Source organism: Aulostomus chinensis, chromosome 6 (assembly GCF_037954235.1).
Source record: "Aulostomus chinensis isolate RoL2024-O1b breed Wild chromosome 6, RoL_Achi_v1.0, whole genome shotgun sequence".
NCBI classification, from domain to species: Eukaryota; Metazoa; Chordata; class Actinopteri; order Syngnathiformes; family Aulostomidae; genus Aulostomus; species Aulostomus chinensis.
The window spans coordinates 311,336-325,000 of NC_141325.1; the positions used below are offsets into that span (position 1 = coordinate 311,336).

At 48.4% G+C, this 13,665-nt stretch overlaps 1 protein-coding gene across 3 annotated transcripts in view; it reads left to right on the forward strand.

Moving 5' to 3' along the window:
• The first annotated feature begins 364 nt into the window (after positions 1–364).
• snapc4 (small nuclear RNA activating complex, polypeptide 4) overlaps positions 365–13,665 on the forward strand; it is a 27,561-nt gene continuing 14,260 nt past the window's right edge. For 2 of the 3 annotated variants that reach the window (XR_015116320.1, XM_086205566.1), the window contains exons 1-14: positions 365–797; positions 1,038–1,146; positions 1,289–1,332; positions 1,851–1,947; positions 2,026–2,072; positions 2,145–2,261; positions 7,688–7,828; positions 7,911–7,995; positions 8,072–8,153; positions 11,542–11,643; positions 11,751–11,823; positions 11,905–12,069; positions 13,148–13,298; positions 13,536–13,642. Coding sequence is in view for 2 of the 3 variants with exons in the window: in XM_086205566.1 (XP_086061692.1) it covers positions 795–797; positions 1,038–1,146; positions 1,289–1,332; positions 1,851–1,947; positions 2,026–2,072; positions 2,145–2,261; positions 7,688–7,828; positions 7,911–7,995; positions 8,072–8,153; positions 11,542–11,643; positions 11,751–11,823; positions 11,905–12,069; positions 13,148–13,298; positions 13,536–13,642 (1,323 nt within the window). In the remaining variant the exon portion in view is untranslated. Of the gene's footprint in view, positions 798–838; positions 916–1,037; positions 1,147–1,288; positions 1,333–1,850; positions 1,948–2,025; positions 2,073–2,144; positions 2,262–7,687; positions 7,829–7,910; positions 7,996–8,071; positions 8,154–11,541; positions 11,644–11,750; positions 11,824–11,904; positions 12,070–13,147; positions 13,299–13,535; positions 13,643–13,665 lie in introns of those variants that run through there. The other variant, XM_086205567.1, reaches the window with a different exon arrangement.

The following is a 13,665-nucleotide window of genomic DNA, read 5'->3' on the forward strand; positions in this document are numbered from 1 at the left end:
CTTTTGATTGTGTTTTATTGATGCATATTTCTGTTCTTAGTTAGTTTGAAATTGTTATAATTAGTTTGAGAACAGCTGGTGTCCATGTGACCGGTTAATCGTTGCGAGTTGAGGGCAGTGTGGGGTGTGCATATGCCTGTAAGGTTTTTTTATTTTATTTTGGAGGGTGGGTGTTGTGTTTGTCTGCACTGTATATGTTTACACTGTATTGTCCAAGATATGTAGCAGCATGGAGGGGCCTGTCCTCCAAAACAAGTTTCTCCTACGGGAAATCAAATAAATTCAAGAAAGAAAGTAAAGAGAGATCGACCATAGCGTATGACAACAACCGGAAATGTCATCCGGACGCAAAGAGCTGCTACACCGGAAGTTACGTGGAGACAGAGTTAGTTGTAGGACCGGTGCAGGAACAGAGTGTATTTAAGTGATGATTTCAATAATGTTCCTTCGTCACAGTGTACTTAAAAAGGTAAAACAATGAAACATTTCCGAGAGACGCCCAGCTGAGTCAGCGGACGAGTGGATGGTCATCACATGATACGACTGGAGGCCCCACCCGCATCAGTGGTCCGGGTTCGGAGTCTCGCAAACTGATCAGGTCAGTCGAGACAAATAGGTGGAGTTCGTCGGCGAATTACCCGGATCTCCGGACCCGGGACCTGTCTGAAACCCGAAACACTGCGCGGGCCGCTTCCACCCGCAAAGCCTGCTGGGTAATATGGAGAAGGTCAAGCTGCGTTGATTGGAGGCGTGCAGCGCGCGAGGAGCATAAATACGAAAAAAAACCAACAACAATGGTGAGTTTATTTCCTGTTGTAATACTTCAACTACTGCGGTACACACGGTACCACTGCTGCACTACACGTTACACTCGATGTCTCTGCAGCTACAAGCAGGACTACTGCAGTTCACTTCGTAAATCAACTACTGTAGTAACAGTAAACAGACGTCGATGACTAAACGTGTTTACATTTAATGTTACATTTGCAACTTTCACTATCACGTGATCAGATCTGCGTCTGCATGTGTGTCCTCAGATGTCCTCTCTGTCTGAGGAGAGAGACCGGATCCAGAGGCAGGTGGAGGAGCTGGAACAGAGTCTGAGTGGAACTAACATTGATCCGGTGCTGCTGAGCAGTGAGACAGGTGTGTGTGTGTGTGTGTGTGTGTGTGTGTGTGTGTGAGAGAGAGAGCGAGCGTGTGTGTGTGTGTGTGTGTGTGTGTGTGTGTGTGGCGGAGAGCCTGTCCCAGCATCAGTCTGACTGGCGTCTTGTTTCTCTTTGACCAGATGACCAATCAGATGAGGACAACAGTGACAAGGACGTGGAACAGGTAAAACACACACACTCTCAGTTGTTGAACAGTGTGATGTTGTGTGACAACCTGTGACCATAACAACATAATTTAAAAAGCGTTGACATTCCACATCACCACAACTGGCACACGCTGCAATGGCGGTGTCTGGACTGTCAACAACAATGGCTCCTGAAAATAAATCAAATAACCTCACTGATTTGTCTCACACTTGTCAGGTGACACATCCAAACAATCAAGAAACAAAATGGTTGACCAGGCCTTTGTCAATCCTGGGTCAGTGAAGCTACAGTGTCTCACATCTTACCCATGAACTCTAACGTCAGCTAGCCTGCTAACATCAGCTAGCCTGCTCGCGTCAGCTAGCCTGCTAACAGCACATACCGGATGAAGCTGAACGTGCCCCAAACATACAGCGCACACACGGCACCGTCCACCAGTTTCCTGGCGCTACAGATCTCTTAAATAGCTTCACCAGTACCTCAACAGGACGTCCCTGCCCCACTTGCTTTTGTTTCCACTGTGTGTGTTGGCAGACGGCTGCAGGTCTTTGGGCTCAAAGAGAAAAGATCCAATCAGAGATCCAGAACCTGGAGTATGTCCTCAGACCACACAGCCCCGTCGAAGTCTCAGGTCTGTTGATGGCATGTTGACGAGGTCTGTCTCTGTGTTGGACTTTGATGTTTGGTCTTGTGTGTTTCTGGAGGTTAGATGACGACAGCAGCAGCAGCAGCAGCAGCAGCAGCAGCAGCAGCGAGGTCAGTTCACCATCAGACACATGCGATGATTACAAAAACCACATCCTTCACTGACGTGTGTGTGTGTGTCAGTTGGGTCTGTCCCCATCAGTGGAATCATGCCTTCAGATGAACCTGGTTTACCAGCAAGTGCTTCAGGACACGCTCAACCAGCTGGAGATGCTGCTGACACAGAACCGCAGAGACCAGGTCAGAACTGAACCGCAGAGACCAAGTCAGAACTGAACCGCAGAGGCCAGGTCAGAACTGAACCGCAGAGACCAAGTCAGAACTGAACCGCAGAGGCCAGGTCAGAACTGAACCGCAGAGACCAGGTCCACGCCAATGTCCTGGCTGGTGTGTAGGCAACATCTAGAGGTGATGCTAGGAAACAAAAGCATGAAAATAGTTATTAAGGATTTACCAAAGACAGCAATGAAACATAAGAATCTTCGTCAGACACCTGGATAAAAGTGTCAGCTTTGGCCTCACAAGAGGAAACGAACACGTATGTTCAGACACCACGATGACTTAGTGGTGCATTTGTTTGACTGAGACCATGACGAGCTCATCTGCTGCCGATTGAGCTGAACCCCTGCAGCTGTGCAGGACACGATCGTCCTCATGTCCGTGGATATATGAGTATATTTATAATAAGAGCGAGTTTATACACACAGAGATAGGGGGCGCTCTCTGCTTCCCTGTTGGGGAGAGTGAGAGGGAGAAAGACAAGTAGAGGGAGACAGATGGGCGGAGGACGGGAGAGTTAAGACACACAACAACAGTCATATTAAATTAAAGCTGCAAGCAGCATTGTTAGGGCCTGAGCCCCCGCGCAGCCGCGGCCGGATCGCCAGCCCGAATCCAACGGTGTAATCGGCAAATCCCTAGGCCTTGTAGTTTAGGAGATACGAGCCTCAGTGCGCTGCACAGTGTGAGTGCAGAGCTGAGAGCCGGCCCTTTAAGAGCCCCTCCCTTCTCTGCTCGCTCTCTGCCATCTCTGTCAGAGCTGAGAGCAGAGCTGAGAGCTGGCCCTTTAAGAACCCCTCCCCCACTGCTCTGTCTCTGATCTGTGCTAGAGTGGAGAGCAGAGCTGAGAGCTGGCCCTTTAAGAACCCCTCCCCCACTGCTCTGTCTCTGATCTGTGCTAGAGTGAGAGCAGAGCTGAGAGCTGGCCCTTTAAGAACCCCTCCCCCACTGCTCTGTCTCTGATCTGTGCTAGAGTGAGAGCAGAGCTGAGAGCTGGCCCTTTAAGAACCCCTCCCCCACTGCTCTGTCTTTGATCTGTGCTAGAGTGGAGAGCAGAGCTGAGAGCTGGCCCTTTAAGAACCCCTCCCCCGCTGCACTTTCTTTGATCTGTGCTAGAGTGAGAGCAGAGCTGAGAGCTGGCCCTTTAAGAACCCCTCCCCCACTGCTCTGTCTTTGATCTGTGCTAGAGTGAGAGCAGAGCTGAGAGCTGGCCCTTTAAGAACCCCTCCCCCACTGCTCTGTCTTTGATCTGTGCTAGAGTGAGAGCAGAGCTGAGAGCTGGCCCTTTAAGAACCCCTCCCCCACTGCTCTGTCTCTGATCTGTGCTAGAGTGGAGAGCAGAGCTGAGAGCTGGCCCATTAAGAACCCCTCCCCCACTGCTCTGTCTCTGATCTGTGCTAGAGTGAGAGCAGAGCTGAGAGCTGGTCCATTAAGAACCCCTCCCCCACTGCTCTGTCTCTGATCTGTGCTAGAGTGAGAGCAGAGCTGAGAGCTGGCCCTTTAAGAACCCCTCCCCCACTGCTCTGTCTCTGATCTGTGCTAGAGTGGAGAGCAGAGCTGAGAGCTGGCCCTTTAAGAACCCCTCCCCACTGCTCTGTCTTTGATCTGTGCTAGAGTGAGAGCAGAGCTGAGAGCTGGCCCTTTAAGAACCCCTCCCCCACTGCTCTGTCTCTGATCTGTGCTAGAGTGGAGAGCAGAGCTGAGAGCCGGCCCTTTAAGAACCCCTCCCCCACTGCTCTGTCTCTGATCTGTGCTAGAGTGAGAGCAGAGCTGAGAGCTGGCCCTTTAAGAACCCCTCCCCCACTGCTCTGTCTCTGATCTGTGCTAGAGTGGAGAGAGTGGAGGATTAAGAGAAATGTAGGGTGGAAAAGCTGAATAAGTCGGCATACGTTGGTCAAAAGTAACACAAAATACCATATTTTGGTAGGGATTTTTGTCAGGAATACAGTGGTGTGTTTTTAAAAGCTGTGCGATGTATGGTGTAGATGTGAGAAGCATTTGTTCGAGAGTATGTACCCTGAGAGGACACGCTCTCCCCATAGACTTCCATTGTAAGGTGAAATGTGTCTCCCCCACTTTGACGGCTCATAAAATCCAAACCGAGCGCGTAGTATATTAGCCTTTAATGATTTTTGAAGAGCACAGTTGGGAGAGCAATGTGTGAAAGTTTGGAAGCCCTGGCATTTACGGTTTAGGAGGAGATAGATTTTGTTTGGGGCGCAAAATTGTCCAAAATTAGACATTCGTGTCCAAATTGTGGACATCCTGTTACAGTTAGGTCAGGGGTGTGAGTGTATGATTTATCCGTCTTGATGAGACGAGTTCAATGGTGTTTGTCCCATGTCTGTAGGACATTCCTACAGGTTGTGGCGTGGTTTTTTGTGTATGTAGGTGGCGCTATTGAGTAGAGCGCCTTTTTTTTTTTTAATTATCGAATTTTTCGCCGCACCCGATGTGCGTACCAAATTTGGTGAGTTTTCAAGCATGTTTAGGGGGTCAAATTAACGTTTGAAGTGGCGAGTGTGACTTTGAAACATAACAGGGTCTTCGCCAGGGACTGGCTCAGGCCCTAACTAGCTGCCAATAATAAGAACTCCTACCTCTAGTAGTACTGGTACTAGAACTACGAGTGATAGTACTACAAGTGGTAGGATGTGTCAACCTGAGGCTCTGTAGGTCTGCAGCCTCCTCCAGCATCATCAGGGATATAGGAGGTGTATTGGTTCAACACTTAGTAGTACTATGAGTGGTAGTAGTACTTGTACCAGTAATACTAGTGGTAGTACTACTTGTACCAGTACTACTAGTGGTAGGAGGTGTCAGCCTGAGGCTCAGCAGGTCTGCAGCCTCCTCCTCCAGCAGCATCACTCAGGGATGTGGGAGGTGTGCTGGTACTACTAGTGGTAGTACTACTAGTACCAGCACTACTCGTGGTAGTGCTACTAATACCAGTACTACTAGTGGTAGTACTACTAGTACCAGTTCTACTAGTGGTAGTGCTACTAGAACCAGTACTACTCGTGGTAGGAGGTGTCAGCCTGAGGCTCAGCAGGTCTGCAGCCTCCTCCTCCAGCAGCATCACTCAGGGATGTGGGAGGTGTACTGGTACTACTAGTGGTAGTACTACTAATACCAGTACTACTAGTGGTAGTACTACTAGTACCAGTTCTACTAGTGGTAGTGCTACTAGTACCAGTACTACTAGTGGTAGGAGGTGTCAGCCTGAGGCTCAGCAGGTCTGCAGCCTCCTCCTCCAGCAGCATCACTCAGGGATGTGGGAGGTGTGCTGGTACTACTAGTGGTAGTACTACTAGTACCAGCACTACTCGTGGTAGTGCTACTAATACCAGTACTACTAGTGGTAGTACTACTAGTACCAGTTCTACTACTGGTAGTGCTACTAGTACCAGTACTACTCGTGGTAGGAGGTGTCAGCCTGAGGCTCAGCAGGTCTGCAGCCTCCTCCTCCAGCAGCATCACTCAGGGATGTGGGAGGTGTACTGGTACTACTAGTGGTAGTACTACTAATACCAGTACTACTAGTGGTAGTGCTACTAGTACCAGTACTACTCGTGGTAGGAGGTGTCAGCCTGAGGCTCAGCAGGTCTGCAGCCTCCTCCTCCAGCAGCATCACTCAGGGATGTGGGAGGTGTACTGGTACTACTAGTGGTAGTACTACTAATACCAGTACTACTAGTGGTAGTGCTACTAGTACCAGTTCTACTAGTGGTAGTGCTACTAGTACCAGTACTACTAGTGGTAGGAGGTGTCAGCCTGAGGCTCAGCAGGTCTGCAGCCTCCTCCTCCAGCAGCATCACTCAGGGATGTGGGAGGTGTACTGGTACTACTAGTGGTAGTACTACTAATACCAGTACTACTAGTGGTAGTCCTACTAGTACCAGTTCTACTAGTGGTAGTGCTACTAGTACCAGTACTACTAGTGGTAGGAGGTGTCAGCCTGAGGCTCAGCAGGTCTGCAGCCTCCTCCTCCAGCAGCATCACTCAGGGATGTGGGAGGTGTACTGGTACTACTAGTGGTAGTACTACTAATACCAGTACTACTAGTGGTAGTGCTACTAGTACCAGTTCTACTAGTGGTAGTGCTACTAGTACCAGTACTACTAGTGGTAGGAGGTGTCAGCCTGAGGCTCAGCAGGTCTGCAGCCTCCTCCTCCAGCAGCATCCCTCAGGGATGTGGGAGGTGTACTGGTACTACTAGTGGTAGTACTACTAATACCAGTACTACTAGTGGTAGTGCTACTAGTACCAGTTCTACTAGTGGTAGTGCTACTAGTACCAGTACTACTCGTGGTAGGAGGTGTCAGCCTGAGGCTCAGCAGGTCTGCAGCCTCCTCCTCCAGCAGCATCCCTCAGGGATGTGGGAGGTGTACTGGTACTACTCGTGGTAGTACTACTAATACCAGTACTACTAGTGGTAGTGCTACTAGTACCAGTTCTACTAGTGGTAGTGCTACTAGTACCAGTACTACTAGTGGTAGGAGGTGTCAGCCTGAGGCTCAGCAGGTCTGCAGCCTCCTCCTCCAGCAGCATCCCTCAGGGATGTGGGAGGTGAGAAGCACCAAGACTCAGAGGAAGAAGTCCAGTTAGTGACCTGCAGCTGTGAGACAGGAAGGAGGACAGGAGGAGGGAGAAGCCCAGTGCATCATGGGAGATCCCCGCCTGTCTAGGTCTATAGCAGCAGAGCTAGGGGGTGGGGCTAATCTGAGCCCCCACTAACTGTCACCTTTTGAAAAAACCTACAAGCAAATGATACATGATACTCACATGCACATTGCCAAATACTGTGGTGAGGTGGGCGGGACCACGCCACAATTCATTGATGCCAGCAAACAGCTCGGCTTGGCAGGATGAGCACTTGTTTCCAAGTCACTTATTTAATAGATAAAATGATTTAAAATAAATGCTTTTGAAACTCTGTAAGTGGGTGCTGTCTTTGCTGCGTGGTCACTGATCAGTGGTTCAGGTGAGTGACTTGCTTTTTTACCTGTTAAGCTACAGAGTCAGAACTTTCTGACCAGCTGCCGATTGTCTGGGGGGGGATCACTGATGTATGATGGTAACATTAGAAAGTTTTTCTTTTTCTTGTTTCCTGACCAAGGAGGGAGGCCGGTGGACCTGTAAGGCCTGTTCATACTAATTTGCATGTTGAAGTCAGGGTGGAGTCTGATGCTCTACATGTGCACTCAGATTCACCTTGACTGGGTTGTACAATGTGATTAGATTTATTCATACGCATAGTTTCATACATCTGATTTTTTTGGTCTACACTAGTTTTCACATTGTATTATTCACCATGTTTCACTCGGAAATCCACAGAGGTGCATCACACCTGGTGAGAACTGAAGTCAGATGTTGTGTGTCCGTAGGAGGAGGTCATCTCACATTTGTCTGGACCAATGAAAGAGCATCTCAGAGAACAGCCCGCCTCCTCGTCTTACCAGAAGCCAGTGAGGATGTACCTGGGTCACTTCCTCAAACCCTACTTCAAGGACAAGCTGACAGGACTGGTGAGACACGAAGACAGACAGACAGTTTCAACAGCATCTGCTGTCCAGCAACCACTGAGATGCTGTGTCATTCTTTCATTAGGGTCCTCCAGCCAATCAGGAGACAAAGGAGAAGACCTCCAAGTTGACAGGCTCTTTGGATGACAAAAAACTGAGAGTAAAACGATGTAAGGATGAAGAACCTCTTGAATGAAAACCTTCTTAGGAATCTGACCTCATGGCCTCTGTCTGTCCTGTCTGAAGGGGAAAGCTGGCAGAAAACCCTGTTGATCCATTCGGTGGCCAGAGACAGTCTGAGGAGACTCATCCAACCCAAGCTCTCCAAGTGAAATCACTTTGTTCTTCTCATCTGTCCTATTGATGATTGATCACTGGCCATTCCTCTAATTTTGGTCCTTTTTATAGATTTAAATGAGTCAGGGTAGACTTTTGTTGATGTGAAAACAAGTTATATTTTAAAAGGTGCTTGAGTACTTTATCAGTTGTGTTGGTTGCTTGTTTGTTCAGCAGGGGGCGCTCCAAATCTTTAGTGTTATTTACTCTCATCATGGTTGTGTATTTTCTGGTGGATGTTAGCTTGCTGGTTGTGAGTTTGTACGACAAGATGACAGATTTTTGTTTGATCATAGACGCTAGTGACAGCAGTGAATCAGGATTTCTTCAACTTATAGATACTAGAATAGAAAGCCTTTCTTCTCATTATACACAGTACAATGAGATTTGAAGATAACAAGGATGAGATAAAGTAAAGATTCTGTTATATGGAATTGAGACTTTTTGAATTAGTAATTTGAATTCTCTTGATGCAACATAACAATCAGTGTTTCGTTTGTCAAAGTTCTGTCCTGACTCTGTCCAAGTAGAGCAGGTCCAGCACCTCCCTCCTTCAATGAACCTCCACCCAACAATTCTCCATCAGCAGCACATCCTGCAACAGCAGCCACCAGAACCTTCCTTTACCAGCAGGAAGGTGGAGCAGATCCAGGATCAGTGGGGACGGAGAGAGAGCAGGCGAGAAGGACAGAGACAAAGACAGAGAATGGAGGAAGACAGAGAGACAGAAGGAAAGAGAGGGACAGAGATAAAGAGAGAGAGAAAGGAGGAGAGACTGATGGACAGAGACAAAGACAGAGAATGGAGGAAGACAGAGAGACAGAAGGAGAGAGAGGGACAGAGATAAAGAGGGAGAGACAGGAGGAGAGGCTGATGGACAGAGACAAAGACAGAATGGAGGAAGACAGAGAGACAGAAGGAAAGAGAGGGACAGAGATAAAGAGAGAGAGAGAAAGGAGGAGAGACTGATGGACAGAGACAAAGACAGAGACTGATGGACAGAGACAAAGACAGAATGGAGAAAGACAGGGAGACAGAAGGAAAGAGAGGGACAGAGATAAAGAGAGAGAGAAAGGAGGAGAGACTGGTGGACAGAGACAAAGACAGAGAATGGAGGAAGACAGAGAGACAGAAGGAAAGAGAGGGACAGAGATAAAGAGAGAGAGAAAGGAGGAGAGACTGATGGACAGAGACAAAGACAGAGAATGGAGGAAGACAGATAAAGAGAGAGAGAAAGGAGGAGAGACTGATGGACAGAGACAAAGACAGAGAATGGAGGAAGACAGAGAGACAGAAGGAAAGAGAGGGACAGAGATAAAAAGGGAGAGACTGATGGACAGAGACAAAGACAGAGAATGGAGGAAGACAGAGAGACAGAGGGAAAGAGAGGGACAGAGATAAAAAGGGAGAGAAAGACAGAAGGAAAGAGGGACAGAGATAAAGAGGGAGAGAAAGGAGGAGAGACTGATGGACAGAGACAAAGACAGAGAATGAAGGAGGACAGAGACAGAAGGAAAGAGAGGGACAGAGATAAAGAGAGAGATAGGAAGAGAGACTGATGGACAGACAAAGAGAGAATGGAGGAGGACAGAGAGAGAGAAGGAGAGAGAGGGACAGAGATAAAGAGGGAGAGACAGGAGGAGAGACTGATGGACAGAGACAAAGACAGAATGGAGGAAGACAGAGACAGAAGGAGAGAGAGGGACAGAGATAAAGAGAGAGAGAAAGGAGGAGAGACTGATGGACAGATGGGGACGTGAGCAGGTGGAGCTACAGAGAAGAAGAGGAGTTAGTAACACGTATGAGGACAGGAGGAGGAGAGAGAAGCCCAGTGCATCATGGGAGATCCCCAGCAGTCTGAGCCTATTGCAGCAGATCTAAGGGCCAGCCTAAGCAGTCCTGACTAGAAGTCTGATCAACAAGGAGGTCTTAAGTCTGCTCTTAAACCTAGAGAGGGGGTCTGGGTCCTGGACTGAAACTGGGAGACGGTTCCTCAGGAGGGGAGCCTGATAGCTGAAGGCTCTTGCTCCATTCTACTGTTAGAACTCTAGGAACCAGCAGGAACCCTGCATCCTGGGAGTGAAGGGTTCTAGCTGGATCATAGGGGACTAGGAGCTCTGTCAGGGATGAAGGAGCCTGATTGTTGAGGACTTTGATGGTGGAAGAAGAATTTTAAATTCTGTTCTGAATCTGACAGGGAGCCATGCAGAGAAGCAGTCCAGGAGAGACCTGGTCTCTGCTACCAGTTCTAGTCAACACGTGGTAGCAGCGTTCTGGACCAGCTGGAGAGTCTTTAGGGACTTATTAGTCCAGCCTGGGAGGAGGGATGTGCAGTAATCCAGCCTGGAAGTGACAAAAGCAGGGACTAGTTTTTCTGCGTCTTCTTGAGCCAAGATGTGTCATATCTTAGCGATGTTACGTAGATGGAAGAAGGCGTCCTGGAGATTTGTTGAATGTGGGAGTTAAAGGGTCCTGGTCAAAGAGAACTCCTAGGTTCCTACGGTGGTGCTGGGGGCCAGGGTGGTGCCATCCAGGGTACCTGTCTCATCAGATCAGGTTGTCCTCAGGTGTTTGGGCCCAGCACAAGAACTTCAGTTTATCAGAGTTTAATAAAGGAAATGATGGTCCTCCATGTTTCCTGTCCTTCAGACAGGCCTCCAGTTCAGTCAGCTGGTTTATTCCATGTGGATCATTGATGAGTTCAGCTGAGTGTCGTCAGCATAGCAGTGAACATTAATGGAGTGTTTCCTGATCATGTGACCTAGAGGAAGCAGGTACAGGGTGAAGAGGACTGGTCCAAGCACAGACCCTTGTGGAACACCATAAGTGACTGTAGTGGTCTCAGAGGAACCATCATTAACTAGTACCAACTGAGATGACCTAGTAAATATGACCTGAACCAGTTTAGTGTGGTTCCTTTAATACCAGTGACAGGTTCCAGTCTCTGTAGAAGGATATGGTGGTCAATGGTATCAAAGCTGAGATCTGAAAACATCCACTTTCTGGACTATGTTTGCTGTCATATCTGGTTGTTTGGACAACATGCTCTAATTTTCAGAAAACATCATATTTGTCCATTAGTGCTGACAAGAGTTTAAAAAAACTTCCTGTCTTTCATTTTGGACACAATTGTGATGTCTGTTGATGTCAAGCCGCTAATATGGACAGCTATTTTTGTTGCTGACATGCGCTGCTAGCTTACACAGCTACATTCACTGTTCACATGTGCCACTGGCATGCACAGTTAACATGTTGCTGCATGAAGGCCCAGATCTGTTAACCTGATTATTCTAAATATAGTAGAATAAGTCTGTTGTCTTAATTTGTCCTAATACCGATTATTATTTACATCTTTCTGTCCGTCCCTCTGTGTGCTCCAGGGTTGACTACCTGACCCAGAAGTTATCCTCTGCAGTTGAGACAGACAGGCAGCAGCTGAGACTTCAGATTGACAGTCTGGAGAAAGACATCCAGCTGCTTCAGTATGTTGGTCTTTGTCCTTTTGTATTGCTGTGAGGGCATTCGTGTGTTTGAAGCATTACGCTGTCACAAGTACAGTCGTTAATGTATGTTATGTCTGATTGGTCAGAGAGAAGAAAGAGGAGGAGCTGATTGGTGATCGTTATGAAGATCATGACTGGCCAAAAATCTCCAACATTGATGTAAGTATGAACCAATCTGATCAGATGATTTAAGACGTATGAGATTTAAATGAGTGTTCCGTCCTTGCCCCCAATCCTCAGTTTGAAGGGACAAGGGGGGGCGAGGATATTCGTCTCTTCTGGCAGAACTTCTTACATCCGTCCATCAACAAGAATCGGTGGGGTCCAGAGGAGGTGAAGCAGCTCAGAGACAACGTTGAGAGACACGAGGAGAGAGAGTGGGAGACCATCGCCCAGGAGCTTGGGGTGAGAGGACACATGACCTGTCTCTCCCACGCCTGTCTGAAAGTCAAGTCAAGTTAGGTTTATTTGTACGGCGCCAAATCACAACAAAAGTTATCTCATGACACTTTCCAAGTAGAGCAGGTCCAGCACCTCCCTCCCTCAATGAACCTCCACCCAACAATTCTCCATCAGCAGCACATCCTGCAACAGCAGCCACCAGAACCTTTGTTTACCAGCAGGAAGGTTGTGAAAGAAGACAAACACATCCATTTTCTAGCCTGCTTATCCGTTGAGGTTCGTGGGGGTGGAGCCTATCCCAGCTGACATTGGGTGAGAGGCGGGTTCACCCTGAACGGGTCACCAGTCCGTCACAGGGCCATCAGGAGCAATCGGGGTTCAGTATCTTGCTCAAGGACACTTGGACATGGTCACCGGGGGAAGTAGGGATCGAACGAGCGACCCTTCGGTTGGTAGACGGCCGCTCTACCTCTGAGCCACGCCGCCCAGAACACAAACCTAAAATGGTGGGGGGCATCCTATAAACACTAAAATGGAAACTGTGTGTCTGCCAACATCCACTGTTCCCATTTTAGTGTGTTTATAGGACACACCACTTCACTTACAGCTGTACAGTCAGCTGTGGTCATTTAAACATGACCGGAGATGGACGACAAAGCAGGTAGCGATACCATGTTTCTGCCTGTTGAGCTGGTGGTTAGATGTCTGGTACCTGGTGCTGGGTAATACAGGCATGATTCAGTTGGTGCCAAATAGTTCCAACCTTCAGTGTCTAGCCCAGTTAGTCTGTCTCTCCCCCTACCAGGGGAGACTGACTGATCCTGATGGTTTTTTACTGATGGCGCGGAACTGCTAATTAAGTAAAGAACTAGAGACAAGTGTCTCTCTACTAACTGTATTGGCATCACCATAGAGTGAAGCTTCGCTCACACCAACCTACCCATCAGGAGCAGTTGGGGTTTCAGTGGGGCTTGAGGCCACTTAAATGTGGGTGAAGCGGGGATTGAACTAGTGAGCCTTTGGTGACTAGCCAGTCTCCTATCCTTGAGCCACGAGTCCAACCTGTCTCTCTCTGTCTCAGACTGGCAGGACAGCCTTCATGTGTCTGCAGACCTTCCAGCGCTTCATCTCAGACACATTGAAGCGCAGGACTTGGACTCCTGAGGAGGACACTCAGCTCCGAGAGCTGGTGGACAAGATGAGGATTGGGAACTTCCTCCCATACACGCAGAGTAATGACCTCATCACATTTTCTGTTCATCACATTTTCTGTTTGTGATATCTCACTGCTGAGTGTGTCCAGTAAACTCTGAATGCATGAACAGAAACCGGGGAATAACTGTCTATGTGAGAACAGCATGACTATTGACCAACGTTCACCTGCTATTGATGTTGTAGGATGCAGGACACTCGTCCCCCAGCAGCTATCACACGACCAACAACCATCTCTCTGTCCATCTGTCACTCAGTGAGTTACTTCATGGAGGGGCGTGACCCAGCCCAGCTGATCTACCGGTGGAACCAGGTTTTAGACCCAAGACTGAGGAAAGGACCATGGACCAAACAGGAGGACAAGGTTAATTGGGAGACATTCAACAA